The sequence below is a fragment of the Nansenia antarctica genome (genome assembly GCF_963989245.1).
Source record: "Nansenia antarctica genome assembly, chromosome: 6".
NCBI classification, from domain to species: Eukaryota; Metazoa; Chordata; class Actinopteri; order Argentiniformes; family Microstomatidae; genus Nansenia; species Nansenia antarctica.
Window position 1 is genome coordinate 14378241 of NC_137676.1, and position 15343 is coordinate 14393583.

Genomic DNA, 15343 nt, shown 5'->3' on the forward strand with positions numbered 1-15343 from the left:
CACTTGTTTAATTGTTCTCTCAAGTAGATGACACAGTCACTGTGGCTACATTTTCATTTGAGATAAGGTTAACTCATTGGTGATATGAAGGCTGCAGTATTATTTGATATGCTGCTTTTCTTTCTTTCTTTTTTTAATTTAATTTATTTAAATATTTGTATTAACATAGCAGTATTGCCTTTGAGGACGATTTAAGTTGCAGAGACAATTGTTGAAAGTGTATGTATCGGTATGCTTGTACGGACTTGTGTGTGGATATGTCATTTACAATGAGTGTAATTATGTATGAATCTCCTTCAAGTTGTATGTTCTATTTGTATTTTGAATAAAAAATAAGTAAGTATTGATACAACAGCCAAATGTATTATTTTATTAAGGCAATCATTTGATATGAAGACAAATATTGTATAGTAAGAAATATGATAAAAAATATAACTTTTGTTTAACATTCAAAGCACAATTTAATATTGTAATATTTAATATAATATTCTTTCATATAGTGCATTGGAGAATAGTTGAGTGAGTAAATCATCCTACATTGCATCAAGTATAAACTTCAGTCATCATTTGGTCCCTTGTAATGTTATGCATTATGATGACAATACTTTGGCTTCCCATTGCACGTATCCAGAATGCTTTCCTCTGTAAATACTTTCCTGGTTTACATCACTGTACAGCAACAGGTAGCTGGATAATCATCAGCATTGACTTTGAATTCATTCCCATAAACAAAGTAAATGTGTGTATTCCCCTTCCACTTGTAGGACACCTTGGTGATAGGAATCAACTCTATGGTCTGACGCTGCAACAACAAGAGTACAGACAGAGTGTTGTAAAATGTAATCCAAAACAACTCTTGCTGTGATTTGTATATGGAAAGGAGAGGGAAACAGACTTTACCTGTTGTAGTATGCGTGATGACTGAGAGTACTTGCCCTGGTGGTCCCTCACTAGGCGCTCTGCAGCCTGTACCACTGCAGGATCAGGGAACCCCATCACCGGGTATACCTGCACAACAGAAGTTGAGATGGTAAACTCACTCCTCAAGTTCAAACACCCCCACTTACCTGTGCTGTTGAATTGCTAGCTTTTCGATAGCGTAGCTGGTTTACATCGGGTATTTGAGGAGACAGTCACATGTAATGGCAAGTCAGAGGTCACAAGTTCGAGATTTGGTTGGAGAAACTTGAATTGCGAGGCTATTGTTTGCAACAACGTGATGGGTGTTTCAACTGCACCAGTCAGTCATTATGATTGAGTTGAGTTTACTTACATACTTACATACTTTGGGCACCCCTGGTCAAAATGCCTTTTACAATAAATACATTTGACTGGACACGTCAAATGTACGTATGTAAGGCATCTTGACTTCCTATTGGTGTACCCGCAATTCTCCTCACATCAGTTTTTTTTTCCTATGCCGATTTTAAGGAGACACTTGAAAGATACGCATCGTTATTTAAGTCTGATCGTCTTTGCGGATGGTTTTCTATTAAATTCAACTTGTTTTCTATCTAAAAATATATACATATAGATACATGTTTGTCTTGTAGCCAGCAGATTTTGATTAGAAAATGTCGCCTCCTCAAGCTCTGGTTGTAACTTCAAGCGGAGCCCCGTCTACTCTCGCCCGCTAGACGCTGTTTATGTGAATGGTCTGGCTAACTTGTAACGTCAGTTGGCTCTCTATGAATTGCGTGATCAATGTTCCCATTTGCTATTAATATAGGTCTTAAAATTCTGAAAAGAATGATATATAGGGTTGTGTAATAAAAATGAATAGTTTAAAAGATAAAGCTGAATTTCATAATGTGCATTCCATTTCTGCATAGCAGTGACCACTTGTTAGGTCTAGATTCTATTGAGATAAATTCCAGTAAGGCATGTGTATGTAAAGAGGTTAACCTTGATACCTTTTGAACCATACATGATAGAACCATGGGTTTGGACCATTGTTTTTCTCATACAATTCTCTATGGGTGGATGATGGATACATTTCTTGTAATCTAAAGTGAAAGCATTTTTTTTTGTGTGAACACCCTACATTATTATCAGGTAGGAATAATGCATTGCACTATGCTGGATATCAACATCAAATGCTATCCATCCCATACACCTTTTAAATTATTATTTAAATATAATGTAATTTAGTATTATATTTGGAATTCAAATGGGTTAAAATTCAAATTTAGAATATGATCACATTCATAATGATCATAAATTCTATTTGTATCATATTGATCTCATGATTCATAAAGAAGGATTAATGATGAACATTGTAATTTACCATGTACTGAGAATCCCTGAACATCTCCTTCCCAGAAACGTTGCTCAAGTTGGCCACCTTCAAACCACTTGACTGTTCCACAACAAAGTCCTCGTTGTTATTAATCCTGGAATTTGAATACAGAAATCAAACAAGCAGCCCATCTATGTATCATAACGATTAGACATACTGGGGAGGCCAGTTTTACAGACACAGAGTCTTTGTAGCATCTATGAGACTATCAGTCATTAAAAAAAGAAGAGTCAATAATACTGACCATTTAACGGTGAGGTTGATGAAAACCAATAGCTGTCGTCGGCCATCGCAGGTCTTACATTTCGTTGACCCATTGCCATTACAATTTCTGCAACTGGGGTGAATTTCTTTTAATAAAATGTCAACCAAGACAACCAACAGAAACAGCCTGTTTCTAACCAAGTGTGCCTGTTTCTAACCAAGTGTGCCTGTTTCTAACCAAGTGTGCCTGTAGATTCTAACCAAGTGTGCCTGTTTCTAACCATGTGTGCCTGTTTCGAACCAAATATACCTATTTATAACCATGTGTGCCTGTTTCTAACCAAATGTACCTATTTATAACCATGTGTGCCTGTTTCTAACCAAATGTACCTGTTTATAACCAAGTGTGCCTGTTTCTAACCTGAGATTTGAGGCTACTGGATGCAGCGCATACTTACTTCTCTCTCCCCCTTCCGCTGCAATGGGAACACCGATCATCAAAGCGATTACCAGAGCCATTGCACACCCAGCACACTTTCTGATAATGATAAGAAAACAAGAAAAATATGTTAAATAACCCATTTGACAGGCTATAGGGTCCTCATCTTGTTTGTGACATACTGAATAACCCAAGACCATGATTCATACAAAAAGAAATGATTCATGTGAATGTGTAAAAACTAAAGTTCTCAGGAATTATGAAAATGCCTTTCTTTTCACATTAAGGACTGAAGGAGGATGGAACAGTCACTTACATTACCAGCACCGGCACAATCTTTGCAGGGCATTTTCCCTGTCCCCATACAGGTATGGCAGTTCTGTTGATGTATAATGACACTTTATCAAAGGTATCTCATTGCCAACGTCAAACGATTAGAACATGTTTTACACACATCACAAAATATCTAAGTTAGATATGTTAAATATAATGTGGTTTGCCATATAAGGACTAGATGCATCAGGTAACCCAGATGTACGTACAGTTATTTTTATCTATGCTTTCTTTCATGCTTTACTCAACTAATAAATAAACCTTTTTATTTTAAATATGTTTTTAGGGCATTTCAATTATGTCAGTAGAGACTGACACGAAGGATGGGTGAGAGAGAGGAGGGATGATATGCAGGATGTCGATGGCCAGAATCGAACCAGGGATCTTGCGATTATGCGGCATGCTCTTTAATGTGCTACGGCAGCTACGCCACTAAAGCCCAATTTATACTTCTGCGTTGAATTTACGCGCAGCTACGCCGTAGCCTACGCAAAGGGCTCTCCCAATTTATACTTCTGCGTTGGTCGGTGTACTCATAGCGGCATAATATAGATTTTTTTGTTATGCTTGTTGTAAAGAAAATGTCTATAATGCATTGAAATGACATTAAACTAAGATGATACGATGGTTATCATAATTTTTCAAATCTTTATTAACACTAGAACCGCCAGAGGGCGCTGTATACCTAAAACCGCCAACGGGTCAAATTGACGTCTGTGCCTGGCTACGGCATTTCTAGTATCCGAGCCTACATCAAAATGTATTCTGTCATTGTATTAAGGCATTGTGTTCACAAATGAATATTTCAAGTCATAAAATGGTGTTGGTCCTCTTGTTTTATAATTTAAGTATCTTTGACAACACTCACCGCTTTGCCTGTACGTCAATGTAAATCAGTCAAAAATAACACTGGAAATGGGTAGGCTATTAGAAGAATATTTGGGTGGTGTGATATGCGTAAAACGTAATTCACCACATAAAAAACTAAATTAACAAAGTACCTACCCCAAATGGACCATAATAACCACAGCATCGGCTTATGTTGCAACAGAACGTGACGAAAGAAAGCGCGCCTCCTGGGATGTCTCAGTCGCTGAGCTGAAGGCATTTATTGCTCTGCTATATGTGAGGGGTGGATACTGCCGGAAAAAACATTGAAATTGAAAGTTTCTGGTCGGAGAAATGGGGAAATGCCTTTTTCAACTCCACATTATCTCAGAACCGGTTTCGGGAGATCATGCGCTTTCTGCGCTTTGACAGGAAGGAGACCCGACGCTCCCGGTTGACCACCGACAGGTTTGCGCTCATGGCTGAAGTGTGGGAGAGATTCAGACAAAACTGCATCTCAAGCTACAAGCCAGGGCAGGACATCACCGTGGAACAGCTGTTCACGACGAAAACAAGGTGCCGGCTCACGCAATATTATATGCCCAACAAGCCAGATCAATTTGGAATTAAGTTTTGGCTGGCAGCAGATGTTGAGAGCAAATACCTGCTGAATGGCTTCCCATACCTGGGTAAGGATACAAGCAGACCAGCCACAAAGTCCCTCAGAGAGAATGAGTAGACTTTGAATCATATCATTGTAATTGCTAGGCAACGACATAAACAATGCAATGCCGCGTAGAGGGACTATTGTTTGTGCCGTTGCCTATAGCGGTTATAATGCATTTTTATATGTGGGTCGATTTGACGTTGTGGCGGTTATAGGTATAAATGCCTGTATTTTTTATTTAGATGTATCTATACCATATTTAATAATAGGAAGTGCAACACAACACCATTTTAGGAAAAGTCAAAGACTTCAATATTTTATTAAAACATAGTTATGTACAATTGAAAAACCCACTGTACAATTGAAAAAGTAAATTACATTTCTGTCATGGCTTCCGCATTTTGGCCTACGAGAGAGTCGGAATCATGTGCTACCAAGCGGACCAATCACAGTGCTTACGGTTGCGTAGGCACTGCCGCGTAGTTACATTTTTGGAGAGGTGCGCGTCAACCTACTCCGTAGCCTACGCAATCTACGGCGTAGGCTACGCCGTCGATTTTACGCAGAAGTATAAATTGGGCTTAAGCGCCCCCAAATAAATAAATACCTTGACAGATGAGGTGTAAGGAACCTTGATGATTTGTGTGTCGTTTTGAAAGAAGGTGGGGCCTTTGGCAGCAATATCCCAGGGCCCAGGAGGTTGTTGAGCGAAAGCATCCACTGCCTGACCTACCAATGAAGAAGAAGTTAAACAGACATTCAACAAGATGGAGATATTTGACAACAAAAGAAAAAGAGAAGAAGCTGTTATAGATCTGGTACTGTACCATGATATGGCATGTGACTCCATTCTGTAGACCTTGACTCTGTAAAGGTTTCTAGGCGATACTAGAAAAGGGCGAAACAAAATCACACAAAAAATAACATTAAGAAAGAGTGTGGTACTATCTATTATTACTAGTTGCACCACTAGTGTATCCTGTCTTACCTGTACTATTGTCACCTTTATCTTGTATTATGCCTATTGCTTTTCTGCAAATTGTCCGGATACTGCTAACTATATCCTGTCTTATTATTTTTTTGTCACTTGTGTCCTGTATTACTGTCACATTTTTATCTTGAATTATGCCTATTGCCTTACGTCTTGTGCTGCAATGTCAGGAACTAAAGCCTAAGGGCCGATCCCAATGCACCCCTATGGCTCCGTTTTCAAGTTTATTATTAGGTCACATTAGTGAATGTTAGAGACTGTTAGATTACACCTCACTGTAATGTGACCTAACAATAAACTTGAAACTTGAAACTTGAACTTGGTAGAAGGTATTATTCCTCTTTCCATGACACATCATTACTTGAAACTTTAGCGCCACCTAGTGCATTATTCCATTCACCTTTTGGGTTGGTCCCAACAGAGGTTCTGTACACAAAAGAGGACACATTTATGTAAGGTCTGTGTTGCTGATATGCTGATGTGGACAGACATCATGCAAAGAGAAACAACAACCGCCCTCCTACCTTATTCGGCCCTCTTACCCTGTATGTGTTGAAAGCATCCATGTTGGTGATCACACCATCCTTTACTGGTGCTGAACTGTAGCAGCACTTACTGGATGCAAACATGGCAAAGGCCTCTTTAGCAGTATCCTCAGTGATGGATGGGATACTGTGGATGAGGCAGTTACAACAATCTGTCATACAACTACTACATATTTTGCAAAAATAACATACCATATTTTATGCAGTTATATTATTAAAATGTGGTTATATTTTGGAAAATTAACTGCATGAAAGGTGGCACAGTTTTCTTCATTTGGTTTTGGCTATGTTGTTTATGCCCAATAGCTGTTGGGCTTTGCTGTTGCATGAATCTGCCACAATGTATAGTCTCCCAGTTTCTGATGGTGAAGGGGCTAGCATTGAATTGACTGGTTGCAATATTTATTGTAAAATAGCTTTCATATGAGAAGTAGCTGCATCCACAGAGGTTACATTATTGATCGGATCTCCTAGGATGTGGACACAAACCACATTTAGACCCTAGTCAAATAGGTAATCTATTGCAATGCAGCATTGGACTGTCACTTAATTTATTGTGTTCCATCAGCACTCCCAGTTGTGTATGCATTGTGGTATATATCAAGTTTTTTTTCTAAATTCTTTTTTTTATATTTTTTTTTATCTCCTCTGCACCAACCTCACCAAGCCTATTTCCTGTATGTGCAGATATACTTGGCCAAATAAAAGAATTCTGATTCTGATAACTGCACAAGGTTAAGACACAGCACAGTAGAATAGTAGTGGACTCTTACTTCCAGTGTGGGGTTGCAGGCCCAGGTGCTGGCTGTGGGACCGGGTAAGAAGGCATGGGAGGGGGCAAGTATCCACCTTGGAACAGATAAGTGTGAGGCTCAAGATCAAGGCTATGTGATTCTACCAAATACAGTGGGGTGCAAACATGGCAAGGCAAGGCAAGGCAAGGCAAGTTTATTTGTATAGCACATTTCATACAACAGGGGCAATTCAAAGTGCTTTACATGCATTATTTAAAAAATACAGCAAGAGGAGCATAAGAAAATAAAAATTACAATGAATAAAAGCAAATATAAGAAGTAAATAGATAAAACATTTAAAAAGACAATAGTTAATGGAAAAAATACATTGATAGAAGTGTTTGTGTTTAATCATAACTGGTGCAAAACATGAAGGTTTTTAGCTTAGATTTAAATATTTTAAGGGTTTGGGCCTGTTTGATTTCTTCAGGGAGTTTGTTCCAGGAGCATGCAGCAGCGTGACTGAAAGCTGCTGCACCGTGTTTTGTTTTTACTCTTGGAATTATTAGCTGATTTGTCTCAGCTGACCTTAGGGACCTTGCGGGAATATAGGGTGGGAGGAGATCTGATATGTATTTTGGTCCAAGACCATTTTGTGATTTGTATGTAATTAGGAGGATTTTGAATTCAATTCTCTGAGAGACTGGTAGCCAGTGCAGGGATCTCAGGATTGGTGTAATGTGTTCAAATTTCTTTGTTTTTGTTAGGACCCTAGCAGCGGCGTTTTGGATGAGCTGCAATTTACGAACAGCTCCTTTAGATAGGCCTGTTAGTAGACCATTACAATAATCAAGTCTACTCGAAACAAATGCATGGATGAGTTTTTCAAGGTCTTGCTTGGACATGAAACCTCTCATTCTTGTTATGTTTTTCAGGTGATAGTAGGCTGATTTAGTTATTGAGTTTATGTGGCTGTTGAAGTTTAGATCGGAGTCTAGAATTACACCAAGATTTCTGAACAGTTTTTGACTGTGAGGAGAGAGAGAATCAAGTTTTGCACTGACTTTCGATCTTTTGTCAGGTGCACCGAATACAATTATCTCTGTTTTGTCCTTGTTTAGTTGGAGGAAGTTTTGTGTCATCCAGGCGTTTATTTGCTCAATGCAATTACAGAGATTGTCAATGGGACTATAGTCGTTCGGTGAGAGGGCTATGTAGATTTGAGTGTCATCCGCATAGTTGTGGTAGGCAATTTTGTTCTTTTTTATGATGTGTCCCAATGGAAGCATGTAGAGATTGAATAGAAGGGGGCCAAGGATTGACCCTTGGGGAACCCCACATGTCATTTTAATTTGGTCAGATACAAAGTTGCCAATGGAGACATAGTAGCTTCTGTCCTGTAGGTAGGATCTAAACCAGTTTAGGGCAGTGCCCGAAAGTCCTACCCAGGTTTTTAGTCTATCTATTAGAATGTCATGGTCTACAGTGTCAAAGGCAGCACTAAGATCTAGTAGTACCAAAACTGAGATTTTTCCGGAGTCTGTGTTGTCATTAAGGACCTTAATAAGGGCCGTTTCAGTGCTATGTAGGGGGCGAAAGCCTGATTGAAAGTCATCAAAGAGATCATTTAGGTTTAGGGTCAAATAATTGCTAAGTTGTTCGTGGGCAACCATTTCAATAATTTTTCCTGTACAGGGAAGGTTTGATATGGGTCTGTAGTTGTTTAGTACAAATGGGTCTAGGCCGTTCTTTTTTAGTAGAGGCTTAATAACTGCAGTTTTCAGGGCTTCAGGGAAGATTCCTGATGAAAGGGAGGTGTTAATTATTTGTATTAGTTCGCCTGCCATGCAGCTAAATATGTTTTTTTAAAAAGCTTGTTGGCAGGACATCAAGGGCACAGGTGGATGGTTTAAGACGTGACATGATTTTATCTAGGGTCTTGTAATCAATGGTGTTAAATTGTGACATGGTTGTTATGTCCGCCCTATTTGGGGTTGTTAATGGGGACATGTTTTTCATGCCTGACACAGAAGACCTAATGAGGTGTTGACCCCGGAAGGGCAAATAGGTTTGACAATGTTAAAGGAGCACAGTCTAATACTGTGCTACTGAGATGCTAACCCGCGGACTCTGGTTGACGTGCCGTGCGTTCTAGTTTGATGTGTTCTGTTGGTTATACACGATCCGTAGTCATTGGTTTGCTGCATATAAAACCTTTATTGCGTTACGAATGTGCCACATTCCATTTGGCTTAATCACTGGTATAAAACGATAACAACAACAAACTCAGCGCCATTGCGGTCAAACCTATTTGCCCTTCCGGGGTCAACACCTGACGATAACAACAATTGTACTACCTTATAAAGACCTGCCTCAGGTATTGTGACAGCGCCACCCCATGCCCACACAGTGAATTACCACACATATGACAGGACCATATTTGGCTCTTACACCTTGTCTAATGGTTTCTATTTATTTTTATTTTTTTTAATTTGTTTTTCAGATTTTATCCCTTTTTTCACCCAATTTGGTAGCCAATTTAACCCAACTTAGCATCCAATTATCCCCTGCCTATTGCATTGGATCCGCCGCCCGACCCCGTGGCCGGCAGTCCCAGAGGAGGGCGCCAGGCAGACTAGGCTGACTGGCTCCTCGAGCCCAGTACTGTTATTCCGGCACCCCAGGGGGCGGTGTTGCGCGACGGATCCTAGTCCAGAAATACTCCTATACCCCCCCTCGGAAGCGGCCGGCCAATATGCCGCTTCCCGTGTGCCTCGGCCATTATCTGGATCTGGCGAGCCGGGATACGAACCCCGGCCCCGGTGGGCAGCATGCACTAGCGGCCAGTGCGTAGACCGCTACACCACCGCGGGGCGGTTTCTATTTTATTGTTAAAAAAGGATGCAAGCTCATTGCATTTACTAGTTGAGTGAAATTCCTGAGCAATGGGTGTTGGGGGATTTGTTAGTCTGTCAACAGTTCTGAAAAGGATGCGGGCATTATTGATGTTATTGTTTATGATCTTAGAGAAAAATGATTGCCTGGCACTTCTTATTTCTAAGTTATAGTTCTGAAGATTCTCTTTATAGATATCATAGTGGACTTGAAGGTTTGTTTTTCTCCATCTGCGCTCTGCTTTACGACATTCTCTTTTTTGGGTCTTTACGGATGGGGCAGTTCTCCAGGGAGCTTTTTGCTTACCAGAGATGCATTTGGATCTAATGGGTGCAATATCATCAATGGTTTTTGTGATTTTTAAGTTGAAATCGTGTAGAAGGTCATTTACTGAGGTTGGAATAGAAGTTTGGGGGGGGGGGGGCTAGGGAAAAGGCCTGTGTGAACAGTGCACTGGTCTTTTCATTGATATATCGTTTGGAAATAGTTTTAGACATAGTTTGAATAACAGGAAAGATAGATACGTCAAAGAATATGCAACAGTGGTCAGACAGGGCAATGTCAGTTACAACAACATTTGAAATATCTAGGCCTTTGGTGATGATAAGGTCCAGAGTGTGACCTCGATTATGAGTAGGGAGGTTCACATGTTGTTGAAGTTCAAAAACATCTAACAGAACAGAGAGTTCTTTGGCTTTGTTGTCCTCTGAGTTATCTACATGAATATTTAAATCACCAGCAATGATCAGACCATTAAATTCAGTAGTAATGATGGAGAGAAGCTCTGTAAGTTCATTAAAGAAGCTAGTAGAGTATTGGGGTGGTCTGTATAAAATTATAAAAAGAATTCGAGTGGAACATTTAAAAACAACTGAAAGATATTCAAATGATAAAAATTCCCCGAAGGATTTCTGTTTGCAGTTAAAACTGTCTCGGAAGAAAGAGGCGATTCCACCACCTTTTTTGTGGGATCTAACGACATCTAAGGTTCTAAAATTGGGGGGTGCTGACTCAATAAGAATTGGTGTCTTGTTATCTTTATCTAACCAGGTCTCAGTGATAAATAAGAAATCTAGTTCATAGGAGCTAATCAAGTTGTTGATTAAGAGAGACTTATTAGGTAAGGATCTGGCATTGAAAAGTGCTAGCTTGAGTGGTTTTGTGTTTGGTCTCTGTGTGGGCTGTGTGTGGCAGGGTACAGAAATTAAATTTGAGGGGTGTATAAAGCATTCAGACTTGCAATTAACTGTTCTGTTACTGATATGAACAGGGATAGCAAGAGTTGAGAGTCCCAGCTTTATATCAGGAATGTCAATGGTATCAACTCTATGGAAGCAGGGACTGTTAGAGCATCAACTGATTCTGGGTGTCATCCGGGGGATGGGGATGGGTGTTGTAGATAGCATCCTGTGGCGGGGTAGGGCGATGGGTATTGTTGATGAGGCTGGCATTGTTGATGAGGCTGGCGTCACAGGGAGTGTGGGGCCAGGTGTTGTAGAATGGAGAGTTGCCTGAGATGGAGCAGCTTTCGGGGTGAGCTCTACTCCTGTCTTCACCATTTTCTCTAACTTAGCTGAGAAAGGCAGGAACGGCGTGAGTTGGAGGAAGGAGAGCTCAGTGGACTCAGTGGATGAGTGTGTCTGGGAGTTGGGGGTAGAGTGGTTTGGGGGGTCGGGGGCAGAGTGGTTTGGGGGGTCGGGGGCAGGGAGGGAGGGTGGGGGGAGAGAAAAGGGGCTGGACCGTCGCCTTAGTGGGGGTTCAACAAGTTGGCTAATGATTAGTTTTGCCCTGGCGACTGTGGAGTCATCTGCAGCACGCACTTCAGCCAGCTGTGATGAGAGATTGGCGAGTTGGCTAATGATTAGTTTTGCCCTGGCGACTGTGGTCAGCCAGCTGTGATGAGAGATTGTGCAAGGAGGGAACGAAGCCCAGAAGGCTTGTACATAGTTCCACTCCCGTCAATATCTATGTTTCAAATAAACATCAAGGAACACTTAATGCATATCAATAAGAGAAAAGAAACCACAAACAAAATCATATCCATCATGTTATATCTACCATTAATATCTAAGTGAAAAAAAGCAAACCTAACCTCTGAATGGTACATAGTTAAACATGACACATTTCATCACATTTTAAAGCAAGATACATTTTTATTTTTAACTTTTTGCAGTTTCAAAATAATAAAACAAGGACAAGGGCCTTGTGAAAAAGTTTGGGAACCCTGTCAGCTAGTACTTTGTAACAATTGTTTTACTAATCTTACTATCCTTGTATCTATTTTCTGTTTTTTTTTTGTTTTTTTGTTTGTTTTTGTCTTGTGTGTTTGTATGTGCTATCCTACCTTTCTGCCCGATGGATATGATTTTGTTTGTGGTTTCTTTTCTCTTATTGACATGCATTAAGTGTTCCTTGATGTTTATTTGAAACATAGATATTGACGGGAGTGGAACTATGTACAAGCCTTCTGGGCTTCGTTCCCTCCTTGCACAATCTCTTGTGTGCTAAATAAATAAACTAAACTAAACTAACTCCTCCTCGGGCAACTATAACAGCTTGCGAACGCTTCCTGTAGCCAGCTAAGAGTCTTTCAATTCTTGTTTTGGGAATTGTTCCCCATTCTTCCTGGCAGAACACCTCTAGCTCAGAAATATTCTTTGGCCTTCTTGCATGCACGTGCGCGTTTGTCAGTCCAAAGCACATTGTTCCAATTGGCTTCAGGTTTCTCAAGGTTTTCTTTTGCATACTTCAGATGCTTAATTTTGTGTTGACGTCATAGGAAAGGCTTCTTTCTGGCAACTCTGCCATGTAGGTCTTTGTTGTTTAAGGTACTCTGTATTGTTGCCCTGTGAACAACTAGACCGGTGTCTGCTACTCTTTTTTGCAGCTCTTTTGCAGTGATGTGTGGGTTCTTCTGAGCATTTCTCACCAGATCTCAGGCCATTCTATCTGAAATATTTCTTGGTCTTCCAGATCTTGCCTTGACTTCAATTGTTCCATTTATTTTCCATTTTCTGATGATGCTTCTGACAGTGGAAGTAGGTAGTTTGAAACATTGCAGTTTTTTGTAGCCTTCTCCTTAATGGTGAAAGTGAAACTATCTTGATTCTGACATCCTTGGACAACTGTTTAGACTAGAGGAACCCATGGTTTTTAACACCAAACACAACAGCCACCGCAGTTGGATACTTTAGAAGGCATGGAGTTACTTCAGAATATATAGTTCAACCCTGGAATTATATTCACCTGACTCATTGAAGCCCTAATGAGTAAATCACCTTGGTCTGGGCCTTAGTAATCAACTTCTCAAAAGGTAACAAAGAATAATCCAAAAGGGTTACCAAACTTTTGCACAGGGCCCATTTCCTTTTTTTATATATCATTTATAAACATTCGCAGAAAGGTGTCATGTTTAACTTTGTAGCGTAAGTGTTCAGGTTTGCTTTGAGATTGATCACTTGGAGATTAATTGTAACAGACATTTAAACCAGGGGTGGCCACATTTTTTGCACCCCACTGTATGAATGCATTAAAATCATTCTATCATGTTTGTTTGGCTGATGGCTGGTTTAAAGATTACTAGCACCCAGCAAACAATGGATAAAGATCTTCATTCTTGATGACACATACCTCCGCCTCCAGAGACGGTTCCTTCATAGCCGGGTACACTGTCAAACATACTCGCCGGAGGAGCGCTCGGTCCTAGGAAATCGGACGCAGGCGGGGCATACAAAGCTGACAGGAACCAGACAAACCAGTTAAGTCGAGAAGTACACGATTGAAATTATTACCCTCATAAACACATTTAGTACAACTATATAACACAGTTTCGTTACATTTTCTTTACTTCCATACCTATCTGGCTATATCAATGTGAGGGTAAGTATAGACAATTATATATGGGATATACTGTATATTCCATAACGCACAAGTATCATTACGACCAGCCATTTAACCAAAACTACCGCAACTCAGCAAGTATAATTCAGCACTATAATTATGCTCACCTTGATTTACCTCCATATTCACTCTCAAAAAAAGGTAAACATATAAGCAAGTTCAATGCGTGTGAACGACTACCGAACTCTAAACAGGGAGCGCAGTTGTGGAGAGGAGTGGCCACGTCCCAACACTCCTCCTTCGTCCTGGTATTAGTGACATCGCGTGACGTTAGAATTATAAGGTTCTATCTCCATTTTTGTCAAAATTGAGTTTTTTTACATAATCTGATGCATTAGGTGTTTATTAACTAATTTTTTTAGGCATTAGGTGTTTATTAACATATTTGTAAAATGTTGAAATTTTTGAGTTAGTAATTCATCAAATACAAAGGTTCCATCTCACAAAACATAATGGAATGTAAAAACTTTGACGCTCAATATCTCTGAACTACCCAACGGAGATAGAACGTTATAATTCTAAGCTCACGATCTAGTAAGGAATGTCTCCAATATGACTGACGATAACTATTTAACTAATTTATCACACGTACAGGCTAATTAATCATCCCAAAATGTGTGAATCATTTGATAAAATTATCCTTGAAAGATGATCTTTAAAGTTTACCTTGGCTTCCTGTTGCTGCTGGTACATAACCAGAATTAGTGATTCCATAAGATCCATAGCCACTTTAAAAAAAGAAAAAATCAGGTGAATAAGACAGACCGTTCAGACAGTAGGGCAGTTCAGACAAAATTAGGCTACTTATCATGTCAGCAAATCTCAGATCATTCCACACTGGACAAAAATGGACTGGACAACATTATAGGCACCCTTTCTTACAAAAACATTATAGGCACCTTCTCTTTTCAAAATGGTAAGAAATAGTTGTATTTCAAGCATGTATAACCAGAGATGTTCTACATTTGAGACTCCTGATAGAGGCTTTGGTATAACTGTCATGGAAGCTAGAAGTGTACAGGCCCACTATGATAGCCATATTTGTTTACAACATAACAACAATATAAAACAACCAAATGATCCATATAGATAGATGCATCAAGATAACATCACATGATGTGCTTGGAAGTAAAAGTTAAAAACCCTCACCTTACAGGTGGTGGTGGTTCCATGTCAACCTGAGGATTCAGGAAACTGGTTTAAAAAGCAAGATCGAGCGGGCTGTCAGCCGAAGACACGGAGGTCTAGGAACGTGGGAACTTGACACAAGTTGCCGTTACCTTTTATTGACTTCCACAAAATGGCTTGAGATTGACTGAAAAATCTAATTTGTTTGAACAAATCTGACCCCCTATCAAAAATGTTGTTTCCCTGTACCTAAAGAGCCTACTTCAGGTTATAATGTGGAAGCAACCAATATAAGTCACCTTTAAGTAACTGCGTGATTTCTACCTTGTCTCAGTTCCTTCAGGAAGTGAAGCTAAAAGCACATGTCAAACTGGTCTTGG

At 39.9% G+C, this 15343-nt stretch overlaps 1 protein-coding gene across 3 annotated transcripts; it reads right to left on the reverse strand.

Moving 5' to 3' along the window:
• Window positions 1–341: 341 nt before the first annotated feature.
• On the reverse strand, window positions 342–15205 carry ssuh2rs1 (ssu-2 homolog, related sequence 1). 3 transcript variants are annotated; one of them, XM_080533252.1, is made up of 13 exons: window positions 14985–15205; window positions 14502–14563; window positions 13566–13670; window positions 7080–7155; window positions 6304–6433; window positions 5598–5658; window positions 5378–5499; window positions 3259–3321; window positions 2962–3041; window positions 2544–2636; window positions 2288–2393; window positions 901–1008; window positions 342–802 (listed from the first exon to the last, which is right to left on the reverse strand). In XM_080533252.1, exons 1-13 carry the CDS (start codon window positions 15005–15007, stop codon window positions 662–664), a joined length of 1170 nt encoding a protein of 389 aa, XP_080389378.1. In that variant the 5' UTR covers window positions 15008–15205; the 3' UTR covers window positions 342–661. The 3 variants fall into 3 exon arrangements, with proteins under 3 accessions (XP_080389378.1, XP_080389380.1, XP_080389379.1); XM_080533254.1 differs by lacking the exon at window positions 2544–2636; XM_080533253.1 differs by lacking the exons at window positions 14502–14563; window positions 14985–15205 and adding an exon at window positions 13943–14018.
• Between the last annotated feature and the right edge of the window lie 138 nt (window positions 15206–15343).

Excerpts from the sequence above, each read along its gene's own strand:
- ssuh2rs1 (XM_080533252.1), bottom strand. The coding sequence starts at position 15,007 with ATGGAACCACCACCACCTGTAAG. Across the intron at positions 3,322-5,377 it reads CTTACACCTCATCTGTCAAG|AACTGCCATACCTGTATGGG; the intron begins GTATTTATTTAT and ends ATACATCAACAG. Across the intron at positions 803-900 it reads CATCACGCATACTACAACAG|CGTCAGACCATAGAGTTGAT; the intron begins GTAAAGTCTGTT and ends TTGTTGTTGCAG.